The sequence below is a fragment of the Salvelinus sp. IW2-2015 genome, linkage group LG7 (assembly GCF_002910315.2).
Source record: "Salvelinus sp. IW2-2015 linkage group LG7, ASM291031v2, whole genome shotgun sequence".
In the NCBI taxonomy this organism is placed as follows: Eukaryota; Metazoa; Chordata; class Actinopteri; order Salmoniformes; family Salmonidae; genus Salvelinus; species Salvelinus sp. IW2-2015.
Genome location: NC_036847.1, coordinates 18,029,299 through 18,042,876, shown reverse-complemented (window position 1 = coordinate 18,042,876; position 13,578 = coordinate 18,029,299). Strand labels below are relative to the sequence as shown.

Genomic DNA, 13,578 nt, shown 5'->3' with positions numbered 1-13,578 from the left:
ACACGTACGCTACGGTCACAAGACGCAGGCTTCCTAATTGTCCCTAGAATTTCTAAGCAAACAGCTGGAGGCAGGGCTTTCTCCTATAGATCTCAATTTTTATGGAATCGTCGGCCTACCCATGTGAGAGACACAGACTCGGTCTCAACTTTTAAGTCTTTACTGAAGACTCATCTCTTCAGTGGGTCATATGATTGAGTGTAGTCTGGCCCAGGAGTGTGAAGGTGAACGGACAGGCTCTGGAGCAACGAACCGCCCTTGYTGTCTCTGCCTGGCCGGTTCCCCTCTCTCCACTGGGATTCTCTGCCTCTAACCCTATTACAGGGGCTGAGTCACTGGCTTACTGGTGCTCTTTCATGCCGTCCCTAGGAGGGGTGCGTCACTTGAGTGGGTTGAGTCACTGACGTGATCTTCCTGTCTGGGTTGGCGCCCCCCCTTGGGTTGTGCCGTGGCGGAGATCTTTGTGGGCTATACTCGGCCTTGTCTCAGGATGGTAAGTTGGTGGTTGAAGATATCCCTCTAGTGGTGTGGGGGCTGTGCTTTGGCAAAGTGGGTGGGGTTATATCCTTCCTGTTTGGCCCTGTCCGGGGGTATCATCAGATGGGGCCACAGTGTCTCCTGACCCCTCCTGTCCTGTCTCTTATACACATCTAGATGTGTATAAGAGACAGCTGCAGTAGTTTATGTGTCGGGGGGCTAGGGTCAGTTTGTTATATCTGGAGTACTTTTCCTGTCTTATCCGGTGTCCTGTGTGAATTTAAGTATGCTCTCTCTAATTCTCTCTTTCTTTCTCTCTCGGAGGACCTGAGCCCTAGGACCATGCCTCAGGACTACCTGGCATGATGACTCCTTGCTGTCCCCAGTCCACCTGGCCGTGCTGCTGCTCCAGTTTCAACTGTTCTGCCTGCGGCTATGGAACCCTGACCTGTTCACCGGACGTGCTACCTGTCCCAGACCTGCTGTTTTCAACTCTCTAGAGACCGCAGGAGCGGTAGAGATACTCTTAATGATCGGCTATGAAAAGCCAACTGACATTTACTCCTGAGGTGCTGACTTGCTGCACCCTCGACAACTACTGTGATTATTATTATTTGACCATGCTGGTCATTTATGAATATTTGAACATCTTGGCCATGTTCTGTTATAATCTCCACCCGGCACAGCCAGAAGAGGACTGGCCACCCCTCATAGCCTGGTTCCTCTCTAGGTTTCTTCCTAGGTTTTGGCCTTTCTAGGGAGTTTTTCCTAGCCACTGTGCTTCTACACCTGCATTGCTTGCTGTTTGGGGTTTTAGGCTGGGTTTCTGTACAGCACTTTGAGATATCAGCTGATGTAAGAAGGGCTATATAAATAAATTTGATTTGATTTAGTTATGTATCAACACAGCGAGAGACCAGGGCCTGTGTTCATAAAGCGTGTAAGAGTACTGATCTAGGTTCAGGTCCCCTCCCTGTCCATGTAATCTTATTAGGACCAGTGTTGCCTTTTAGATCATAATGAATAAGATTACATGGACAGTGAGTACCTGATCCTAGATCAGCACTCCTACTCTCTGAGATGCTTTATGAATGCAGGCTCGGAAGTCCATGTCTGGTCTGGTTTTACCGGAAGTGGTGAACTGTTTGCCACACTCTTTGCACTTCAGAGGGCCGTCTGTGATGTGGATCTTCAGGTGAGCCTTTAGATTCCCAGTCTGTCCAGACAGAGGAATAGCCAGGTTAGATACAGTTAGTTCAACATTTCAATGCAAGGATAGAGAGCGACTATATACAGGATTATACAAAATAGGGCTACTTAAATCAAACACAGCGGTGTAAAGTAACTAAGTTTAAATACTTTAAAGTACTACTTAAGTACTTTTTGGGGGTATTTATATTTTTGAAAATGTTGACTTTTACTCTACTACATTCCTAAAGACAATATGCATTTTTTACTCCCATGCATTTCCCCTGACACCCAAAAGTACTTGTTACATTTTGACAGCAATATTGTCCAATTCACGGACCTATCAATATAACACATTGTCATCCCTACTGTCTCTGATCTGGTGGACTCACTAAACACAAATACTAAGTTTATAAATGATGTCTGAGTGTACCCCTGTCTGTAAATTTAAAAAATAATAACATTTTCGCTGTCTAGTTTGCTTAATATAAGGAATTTAATGTATAGCATTTACTTTTACTCAAGTATGTCAATTGAGTACTTTTCCCCATCACTGTACTTAAGTACATTTAAAACTGGATACTTTGACTTAAAAAATAAAAAAAAGACTCAGTATTTTACTGGGTGACTTTCACTTTTACTTGAGTCATTTTATATTCATCTATTCATCTAAAATATTCATCTATTTTTACTCAAGTATGACAATTGAGTACTTTTTCCACCACTGCTCAAACATAATGCCACACTATCTCCAAACTATTTACATGCAGGTCAAATTCTCCCTACTATCCCCAATACTGGTCAATGTAGTGGTCAAGAAGTGGTCCTAACCTGGTTGAACCGCTTATCGCAGTGTGGACAGCTGTGGCCCTTGTCTGCGTCGTGGGTCTCCAGGTGGCGCATCTTAGCGGTGGGGTCGGAGAAGGCCCGGTCGCAATAGTTGCAGTGATACGGCTTCTCGCCGCTGTGCACCAGAATGTGGCGCTTCAGGTTGCCAGACGTGGTGAAGAGCTTGCCACAGTCCTTGCAGCTGTATCGGGCCTTGCCTGTGTGCCTTTTCCGGTGCAGGTTGAGCAGGCTGATCTGCCGGTAGCTCTTCCCACACGAGGAGCAGCAGTAGGGTTTCAGGGGGCTACACAGAGAGAGAGAAACATAAGATATTTAAGTAAGATATAGCTACTTACTTTGGTGCTGAGGTTCGAGGGGATGTTGATGCTATGAAACTGTGATTACTATGACTGTCTTGATTCTTAATTCACTATCAATTTGATCATCGTTATTATCAATTAGTAACTATTTTACAAGAGGACGTGTTGCACAAATGCGTATCGTCTCTGTCATACAAAGGGTTGTTATTGAACACTAAGGGATTTGTTTGGCATTGGGCCAAAGAGACACAGAAAGACCGGTGATGAGGTTGATACTAACCTGTGTGTTTTCTCGTGAGCCTTGCAGGCAGCCGGATCTGAGAAGGCCTTGTGGCAGTCACGGCAGCTGAAAGGTTTCTCTCCTGTGTGAATGCGGATGTGTCTTTTGAAGTTACCCGTGTGGGTGAACTTCTTTCCACAGTCCTAGAAAATACATGGCAATTTAGTGAGTTAGATATGCTCAACCCCAAATTACATGAATGTGAATGCAATATTCTCTAGTAGACAATTTTGAATGTATACTGAACAAAAATATAAATGCAACATGCAACAATTTCAAAGATTTTACTGAGTTACAGTTCATATAAGGAAATATGTCAATTGAAATACATTAATTAAGCCCTAATCTATGCTTATTTAAGAGAAATTAACATTCCATTTTCTGGTAACAGCTCTGGTGGACATTCCTGCAGTCAACATGCCAATTCCATGCTCCCTCAAAACATTTGTGGCATTGTGTTGTGTGACAAAACTACACATTTTAGAGTGGCTGTTTATTGTCCACAGCACAAGGTGCACTTGTGTAATGATCATGCTGTTTAATCAGCTTCTTGATATGTCACACCTGTCAAGTGGATGGATTATCTTGGCAAAGGAGAAATGCTCACTAACATGGATGTAAACAAATTTGAGCACAAAATTTGAGAGAAATAAAGATGTTGTGCTTATGGAAAATGTCTGGGATCTTTTATTTCTGCACATGAAACATGAGACCAACACTTTCATGTTGCGTTTATATTTTTGTTCAGTGTATATTATTTTTTACTAGGTGTTTTCCAATGACTGACTATTCCCTCTAATCAGGGTTGATTGTAAAATGCTTGGTTCACAAGGAGACATTGTATCATCGTACCCCCTGACAAAGGCCATGCAACCGAAACAAGTCAGTTAAAAATAAATCTTGGTTCCATTCCAAAATTAATTTTAATTAATTATATGAAGAGTGCCTTGGTCCTTTCTTTTTGAAGACAATTGTGTCTATATGATGGTTTATTTGAAAGGAAAAGATACATACACAGTTCAAAACAATAAGTCATCCTCTAATAGGGAATGGGTCATCCAAAAACATTCAATCGTTTACATTTCTAATCTCAGTGTGCAAAGTAACCACACACTCAAACTAGCACAAGCAAACACACACGGTCCTCACCTCACACTTGTGCATCACAGAGCCGTAGGACCGTGACTCGGTGCGGTCGGTGACGGCACCCGACTGTAGCTGCTTCCTCTCCTCTCCGCTCTCCGTCCCCTGGCCATCTTCTCCCTCATCCTCCTCGTCTTCTTCATCCTCCTCCATCTCACCCTCTTCAACCTTTTTTTCTTCATTTACCGTCTTTGATGCGCTGTTCCCCTCATCGGAGTCATTATCTATGAAGAGGAATTGTATAACCATCAGACACTGTGGCCCACTGCAGTCAAATATTTTGAAAATGTAGCCGTCCATCTTTCCTTCCTCGAAGTAGTCACTGATCCAACATGATTGGATAGGGGAAAGCATGGCAGATTAGTGATTGCTCCTAGGAAGGAAGGTCAGTCAAGCTGTTTGTTTACCCTGAGAGTGGTTGCGACGAGGAGCTCTCCTTGTCCTTCTTCTCCTGGTACTCATGTAAGATATACCGGCTGCAGACTTGAATGGAAACTCTGTAAGAACAAAATACATCTTTATCCACACAGCAATATTAAACATACAGATCACCAATGAAAAGTATGAAGACTAATTCACTGACTGGGWGTGTAGTCCACATCTGAGTGGTCATCTTGACACTCAGGCACATCTTTAGTAGGGCTCTCCACCTCCATCTCCTCTCTCTCTGCTGCGGCTTTTCTTGGTGCGGCGTAGTTGGAGGTTTTGGAGGGTCTTCCTCTTCCCGGGGTCTGTGGGGTGGGTTTGTCGGGGGTCTTACTGTTGATCTGTCCATCGTCTGGGGTGGTCTCGTTCGGGTCCTCCTGAATGCCCTTTGACCCTCCGTCATCTGCTGTTTTTAGCATCTCCTCGTCATGTGACCTTGTCTCTGATGGCTCCTTCTCTATGTTCTGCTCTCCTTCMTCAATCTTGTCTTTATGGTTTGGAAGAGATTATGGGAGAGAGCAATATAAACCACAAAATGTACATTTCCTGAAGAAAATCAGTGTGCTTGCTTCAGCTGTGCAAAGCTATGACGGATAACATTAGTGGCCTTGTTAAAGAAAGCATACTAATTATTGATGGATATTTCTGTGTACTGATAACCAATGTTTGTGTACTGATCTGTACTGTACTCACTGTCATTTAAGTCTTGTATTGACTGGAATGTTGTGGAGACTGACAGAGACTGGTAAGCAGAGCAGGCATTGACTATCTCCTGCATCTGAAGGAACGTGGCCACTGCCACCACATCTTCCAAATTCTGAGAACTCAGACTCAGCTTGGCCGTGTACATGAACTCAAGGACTTGGCCCAGACCTGCAGAATACACACAGGGATGGATCCATGAGCCCTGCTGTGACTGTGGCAGATTTTATTTTATTTATTTAACWAGGCAAGTCAGTTAAGAACAAATTCTTATTTACAATGACGACCTACACCGGCCAAACCCGGACGATGCTGGGCCAATTGTGCGCCGCCCTATGGGACTCCCAATCACAGCCGGTTGTGATACAGCCTGGATTCGAACCAGGGTGTCTGTAGTGACACCTCGAGCACTGAGATGCAGTGGCTTAGACCGCTGTGCCACTCGGGAGCTCAAGCATGATGTTCAACATGGTCTTGGATATAAAGGTAAAGCAAATAGAGTTCAGATGAATTTGATATCACTTTACTTCATCTAATAGCAGAACCAAATGACCTGGATTGCAGTTAGATTACATTAAAMGTACATGGTGCAAATTATCAATGCAGTTTAAGATCCTGCACAGATTATAACAGTAATTGTGAAGATCTCCACAGATCTGCGATGACCTATGCATGCTATCTTGAACACTATAAATCAAATCAAACTTTAAATCAAGTTTGATTTAATTTAGCCCTATTTATTTACTTTGATTTTTGGTTGAGATGGAGACATGAAATCCAACATATMAATTATTATTTTGTAGATAAACTGGAACTAAGCAAGACCAGGGTTGGGTAGGTTACTTTCTAAATGTAATCCGTTACAGTTACTAGTTACCTGTCCAAAACTGTAATCAGTAATGTAACTTTTGGATTACCCAACCTCAGTAATGTAATCTGATTACATTCAGTTACTTTTAGATTACTTTCCCCTTAAGAGGCATTAGAAGAAGACAAAAATTAATGTTACCAATTGAACGACATCTATTGCAGGATAAATCAATGTTAAAGTTTACATAGCTGGCCATATATGGATGTACATTTTTACTTTATGGGTTGGTTATGTAGGCTTCTTCTAAGCCAACGCGTTCTACTACATATAATAATACCATTAAAGTATATCTTTACATTAAAAACCAAAGTCTATCAGAATTCCAGTCATTCCAATAAATGTTATACCCTTTGATCTTCAAGAATAGGACGTGGAAATATGGAAGTATAAATTAGCCATATTGTTTYACCTGAGCATAATCCCAAAACTAAGGATTTATTATCCAGCCCAACTCTGTTGTTTATGATTTTGTTGTCATGGAGGACTGATTGGGCTCATTGATTSRAGTTCAAAATTAAATGCTGCGCTCATGGAATGGCACTACTGAAAAGTTCCATTTACATGTGAAAAATGAATGCCATATGCTGCATTTGCTATAGGCCTATTGTTTACCTTTTAGTTGGTGACACTTTGATATCTTGATAATATGCAGCTGTTTAAAGGGCAAATCCATAGATGAAACAATAATAAAACGGTTGCCCCACCTCTGTTTTGGTAAAAAGCTGAGGGATGGGCCTGGAGAAATGTAACTCCTCTCAGATTAATAGACAGTGCTATGGATGCAAGGACCGACCATCCATGATATCAAAATGATTGTTGTAACTGTGTTGAGGCTATACAGTGTTTGTTTACATTTACAATGTTAATAAACATTGCCAAAAAACAAGCTTATATTTTGGGGTATCATGGAGTGTGCCAGTTGAACTAAGCTCATGAGGCATTTAGAATTTATATTCTTCAAGAATCAATGTATATATATATATATATATCATTTATAAGTCCAAAAATATATGTATCAACTACAGATTGCCCCTTTAATCTATAAAAAGTGTGCGAGTTTGAACATGTGTCCATTAGGGCTATCGATTCAAATGTTTTATCAGCATGAATTAGATTGAGTACTAAAAGCCCCACTTTTATTCCATAGGCTGGGATCCGCACTGTGCAGCTATTGCAAGAGCACATTTTTCACTGGCTGTCCACTGGTTTAAAAAACAATGATTTATAGGCAGCTTAAACTTCTTGAATTCAACCATTATTGAGTTCAAATTAGGGTTGCAAAGGGTCGGAAAACTTTCCAGAAACTTTCTGGAAATTTTCCATGGGAAGTTAAGCATGGGAATTTGGGGAATTTTGCTTAAATTCATCAAAAAAGTTAGCTTATAACAGTGAACCGTTTTTGTGGGATACACATATGGCAATTGCAGTTCTTGTGGCATATTTTGGATAAACTATCCCCAATTCAATGGAATTGCATGCACAGTGCATTCTTCATCACATGTGCAGTGCACTCTTCCATCACATGTACAGCTGATTCTCAAGATCTTGCACACTAATGAGATGCTATTGAGCCCACACTACTACACTGTCTGAGCCAAGGACTACATGCATTCTGGTAAGTTTTGATTACAATACTGGGTGAGGTGAATATTTTATATGACATACATTCTTTTTTGTTAACTAGTAAATAGTAGCCTACAGCAAAGTGTGTTTAAATCATTTCTAACTTGTTAACAATTTCTGCAAGTTAGTTTTTGCTACCATGTGGGTTTYAGCTTGCTTGAGACTGCTAACTGAGGAGTGTTAATTCACCTGTTTCCATACATGTTTCATTTGAAAACATTTATCCTACAAAGAAGTTGTTTAATCTAACTGCTTAACTATCTATCTGTACATGGAATTGTATTTGGGGKTTTTTAACACATTTTTTTCTAATCTTTACAGGAAAATGCCACGGTGTGTGGATACATTTCACTACAGCTAATGTAGAAAGAAAAGCTGTGTACATTTGCAAATACTGTGCCAAATCATATGTGAAGAATGCACCAAAGTTTCAGAATCATCTGGCCAAGTGCATAAAGTTCCCTTAGCGCTCACAATAAGCAACCTCTGACAAAAGTCCCTCTACTTCTATTTGAGGKGAAAATGATGAATCAGACACCTTATCGATAGCAACAGCTCATGGYCCTCCTGGAATCAGAAGTTTTTTTTGACTCAATGGAGGAACGTAGTCAGAGAAATGCTGATGAATGTCTTGCTCGASCTGTATATGCAACTGGCTCACCTCTGATGCTCAAAGGCAATGTGTATTGGAAGAGATTTCTGAATGTTCTTTGCCCAGCATACACCCCTGCAACCAGACATGCTTTATCTACTAATTTGCTGGATGCAGAGTTCAACAGAGTTCAAGTGAAGGTGAAGCAAATCATAGAGAAAGCAGACTGTATTGCAATCATTTCTGATGGGTGGTTGAATGTTCGTGGGCAAGGAATAATTAACTACATCATCTCCACCCCTCAACCAGTATTCTACAAGAGCACAGACACAAGGGACAACAGACACACCGGTCTCTACATTGCAGATGAGCTGAAGGCAGTCATCAATGACCTTGGACCACAGAAGGTATTTGCACTGGTGACAGACAATGCTGCGAACATGAAGTCTGCTTGGTCTAAAGTGGAGGAGTCCTACCCTCACATCACACCCATTGGCTGTGCTGCTCATGCATTGAATCTGCTCCTTAAGGACATCATGGCAGTGAAAAGAATGGATACACTCTACAAGAGAGCCAAGGAAATGGTTAGGTATGTGAAGGGTCATCAAGTTATAGCAGCAATCTACCTCACCAAGCAAAGTGAGAAGAATAAGAGCACCACATTGAAGCTGCCCAGAAACACCCGTTGGGGTGGTGTTGGCATCATATTTGACAGTCTCCTGGAGGGGAAGGAGTCTCTCCAAGAAATGACCATATCACAGTCTGCCGATATGGACAGCCCCATCAAGAGGATCCTCCTGGATGATGTATTTTGGGAGAGAGTGGTAAGCAGCCTGAAACTCCTGAAACCTATAGCAGTAGCCATTGCACGGATTGAGAGAGACAATGCCATCCTGTCTAATGTTCAGACTCTGCTTGCAGATGTAAGAGAAGAAATCCGTACTGCCCTGCCCATTTCACTGAGAAAACTGCAGTTCTGAAATACATCAAAAAGCGTGAAGACTTCTGCCTGAAGCCCATACACGCCGCAGCGTACATATTGGGACCCCAAGTATGCTGGCAAGAGCATCCTGTCTGGTGCAGAGATCAACAAGGCCTATGGTATCATCACTACCGTGTCTCGCCACCTTGGCCTGGATGARGGCTTCTTGGCAGTCTTGCGAAGTACACTTTCAAGCAAGTGCTTTGGGATGGAGATGCAATTATGGCAGTCGTGCCAACATATCTCATCAGCCACCTGGTGGATGGGAACTTGTGGATCTGAGGCTCTTTCCCCTATTGCCTCCATCATCCTCCAAATCCCACCAACATCAGCCGCCTCAGAGCGCAACTGGTCCTTGTTTGGGAACACACACCAAAGCACGCAACAGGCTGACCAATAGAAGGGCTGAAAAATTGGTGGCCATCCGGGCAAATTTGAGGCTTTTTGAGCCTGACAACGAGCCATCCTCAACAAGGTTGGAAATTGACAGTGAAGATGAGGCCTCAGAGTCTGATGTTCAAGAGGTGGACATTGAGAAGGTCCAGGGAGAAGACATGGAAGCCTGAGAGGAAGACAACCAAAGCTTTAGTTTTTAGATTATCATTTTACAGATGTATGTTGAAAACGTTTTTGGGAGATGCGATGAATCATTGGGGATCATTCAATATTCCCTTTCTTTTGTTGTTCAGTGWAATCATCCCATGTGAAGAGTCAACTAATTTAATTAAATTCATAACTATTWTTWTTTTTTTTTATGATATTGGAAGGATTTAATGATTTGCAATTATGTCTACTTATGATAAGGTAAAAGGTTTATGTTTCTGTCTCCATATGATATGGTAAATATATCCAATGTAAAAAACATTCACATTTAAATTAATATTAATTTGCATATATTTCTGTTAATTCCCATATATTCCCACGGAAAGTTTCCACCTCTGAATATTCCCCAAAATGTGCAACCCTAGTTTAAATACACATTTAGATTTGTGAACAGCCATCCACACAACAACCACAATCCGTAAGGCGCAAATAGCTAAATGAGAGAGCAGCAGTGTAATTCACATCAATGCGCTATGTAGATATCAATAATAAGTGATATCTGCTGTCATCCTTACCTCCAGGTGTTTATTCATGTTGGATAATCTTTGGATGCTGACAGCAGTCGTACTATTGGAAGACATAGCTTGGACTGTAGCCTACAAAAGCCTATTCCTGCTCTTTTCCTGCGATCCATCAAACCCATTTGGTGTGTCATTATAGTGGTCTCTGACTTGTGGTCAGACTCGCTCAGGTGTAACTAACTTACATTTGCGCCTCTTTTCTATGCTGTATTAAACGTCATTGAGAAAACAGAGAAGTGACAAAGATTTTTTTTCCGCAAACATACTTTCTGCATTTAAAAATAATCCTCAAAGTAATTTAGAAAGGTTGTTGACCTAATCAGATAAGAGGAAATTGCCTAGGATCAGCGAGCAGGGTCAGGCCCAGAACAGAAGATGGACAGGGTGTGATTCTGACATCTGGCTAAACAAAGAGGACCATGGACATTCCACAGGGGAGCCAGAGGGAAACTCATTGGGGTCAGAACATGTATAGCTGGGGAGGTGACGCCTACAAGGGAAGAGTATAAAATGTGTTGTGAGTTTTCTAAATGTATGCACTCAGCTGACTGTATCCGTGATATTAAACACTTGAAACTTCTCTTAAGCTTTTGGTCTCAATTCCTTATTGCAAAGTGGTTGCAAAAGCATTTTTCTTTTTAACATATGTAATGGATTACATGTAATCCGTTACTCCCCAACCCTGAGCAAGACTAAGTCAGTGGTACAGATGAAACTGTCTCCTTCAAATGATCTCCTTCAAATGTTGATATTTGGTTGCGTTCACAAMCAAACACAATTCAATATCACTAAATATCATTACATTTGAAATCAACCCGTCCTATTTTATTGTCTATTTTTAGCTGAATTATGGGTTCAATTGCTGTTGATGACTTAGCAAATGTTATATACTGTAGGCCTAAATAGCATCATTGATGACTGATAATGTATGATCACATTTAATTTGCTCTGTTAAATCTACCCGTTGGAATGACTTCAATAGCAAAAGCGTCGTTTTTAAGTGGAGATCTCTCAACAATCATTCTCACGACAGCACATTGGTAATAGTAATTGACAAATAATTATAATAGCTATGCTGGGCTTGGTTAAAACATCGGATGGGAGACCAAAGGACAGCTGTAGATAGATCTATTCTCCAGTAGGAGGTGCTGACCAGCCTATGGTATTTTTTTCTTATATTGGGGTGGCAGGTAGCCCAGTGGTTAGAGCGTTGGGCCAGTAACCGAAAGGTTGCTAGATCAAATCCCTGAGCTGACAAGGTATAAATCTGTCATTCTGCCCCTGAACAAGGAAGTTAACCRCTGTCCTGTAAATAAGAATATGTTCTTATCTGACTTGCCTAGTTAAATAAAAAAATCTAATGTTGATAATATGACATTGTTTTAAAAGTACAAATAAAAAATTTGATCCAAGATTTGTCTGTGCTGAAATTAAGTCACCATGATGACATAATCCTGTGGCTGAAATTTCACCCTCAAATGTTTACGTTGATACAACATTGATTGTACCCAGTCGGATGTACCTGCTGCATTGCTGATGTCCAGGTGCACCACATCCTTCTGGTCCAGGAAGAGGGTGTGGAAGTAGGCGCTGCAGGCAGCGAGCACGGCCTTGTGGGCCTTGAAGTCCACTCCATCCACCACGAAGGTACAGTCACACAGCAGGCCCAGCTGGCGCTGGTGGTTGAGCTGTTCCAAAACCTTGCCACTGTGCCAGGGAAAGTCCATCCTGGTGAGAGTGGGCAGTGGTGGAAAAAGTACCCAATTGTCATACTTGAGTAAAAGTAAAGATGCTTTATTYGAAAATGACTCAAGTAAAAGKGAAAGTCACCCAGTAAAAGACTACTTGAGTAAAAGTATTTGGTTTTAAATATACTATCAAATATAGTATCAGAAGTTAATAATGTCACATTTCTTATATAAAGCAAACCAGACAGCATCATTTTCTTGCTTTTTTGCATATACGGATAGACAGGGACATGCTCCAACCCTCAGACATCATTAACAAACAAAGCATGTGTTTAGTGAGTCCACTAGATCAGAGGCAGTAGGGATGACCATGGATGCTAAGCATTCAAAAAGTAACAAGTACTTTTGGCTGTCAGAGAAAATATATGGAGTAAAAAGTACATATTTTTGTTTCGGAATGTATTGAAGTAAAAGTTGTCAAAAATATGAATAGTAAAGTACAGATAACCCAAAAAGACTTAAGTAGTATCTTCAAATATTTTTACTGAAGTGCTTTACACCACTGAGTAAATATGGGTTGTGTTGGATTTAGTCAATCAGATGAGGTAACACATTACCACTGTTAAACTTATCTAAATGTTTGGAAATGTAAAAAGCCATGACTGGAGGGGATTCTCACTTAAAATGTGACTAATATGATGATACAGTATAATCACCTACAGCTAGTTGTATTCCTGGCTGATTTATGACATGCAATTTAATAATTTGACATAGCCTGACAACCAAATCATCGGKGCTCACAAGATATGGGGTTGTTTTATAGATAAAGATTTGAAATATTGAATTTATAGCAATGCAAAATTCTATTTATCAAAATAGTTGGCCTATACCACCTATATGGCCTCCCGATTATTAATATCAGAGTCCTAGTTTAATAATCGACGATACATAATGTTTGTCGTTTTCAAGGAACGTCTTGCATTTTTGTTGAGTTGACGATGCAGCGGATTGATTACGAATCCTATATCCTTGCACATTCGCTATCCGGGATTAATTTAGCCTCCCTAGACATACATGTTTTGGGGCCTTTCGTTCTGCCCGTCCTTAGAGCCTCTTTGTGTGCTTTAAGCATACACCATCTTTCAAAAGAAGTACATTCAAAATACCTCTTGATGATCGCTGAATTCCCCGCTCCAAACGCTTGTTATGGTGTTGTTTTGTACTATTTAAACACAATCYGTTGAATTCCTTCAATCGAGTTTTTCGGTGATCGATCTAGCCCCACAGACTCGATTCACCGCCATCTTCCACTCTCTGATCGATTGATAGTGGCC

General features: G+C 41.1%; 1 protein-coding gene across 2 annotated transcripts in view; it reads right to left on the bottom strand.

Moving 5' to 3' along the window:
- Nucleotides 1–13,578, bottom strand: part of LOC111966534 (zinc finger and BTB domain-containing protein 17) — a 19,635-nt gene extending 6,057 nt beyond the window's left edge. Inside the window, exons 1-9 of one of the 2 annotated variants that reach the window (XM_023991258.2) lie at nucleotides 13,411–13,578; nucleotides 12,079–12,284; nucleotides 5,356–5,535; nucleotides 4,820–5,149; nucleotides 4,644–4,733; nucleotides 4,243–4,460; nucleotides 3,094–3,236; nucleotides 2,497–2,797; nucleotides 1,606–1,693 (exon numbers count right to left, since the gene is read on the bottom strand). In XM_023991258.2, coding sequence (XP_023847026.1) covers nucleotides 1,606–1,693; nucleotides 2,497–2,797; nucleotides 3,094–3,236; nucleotides 4,243–4,460; nucleotides 4,644–4,733; nucleotides 4,820–5,149; nucleotides 5,356–5,535; nucleotides 12,079–12,283 — 1,555 coding nt within the window. In that variant the 5' untranslated portion in view covers nucleotide 12,284; nucleotides 13,411–13,578. The remainder of the gene's footprint in view (nucleotides 1–1,605; nucleotides 1,694–2,496; nucleotides 2,798–3,093; nucleotides 3,237–4,242; nucleotides 4,461–4,643; nucleotides 4,734–4,819; nucleotides 5,150–5,355; nucleotides 5,536–12,078; nucleotides 12,285–13,410) is intronic. The other variant, XM_023991259.2, reaches the window with a different exon arrangement.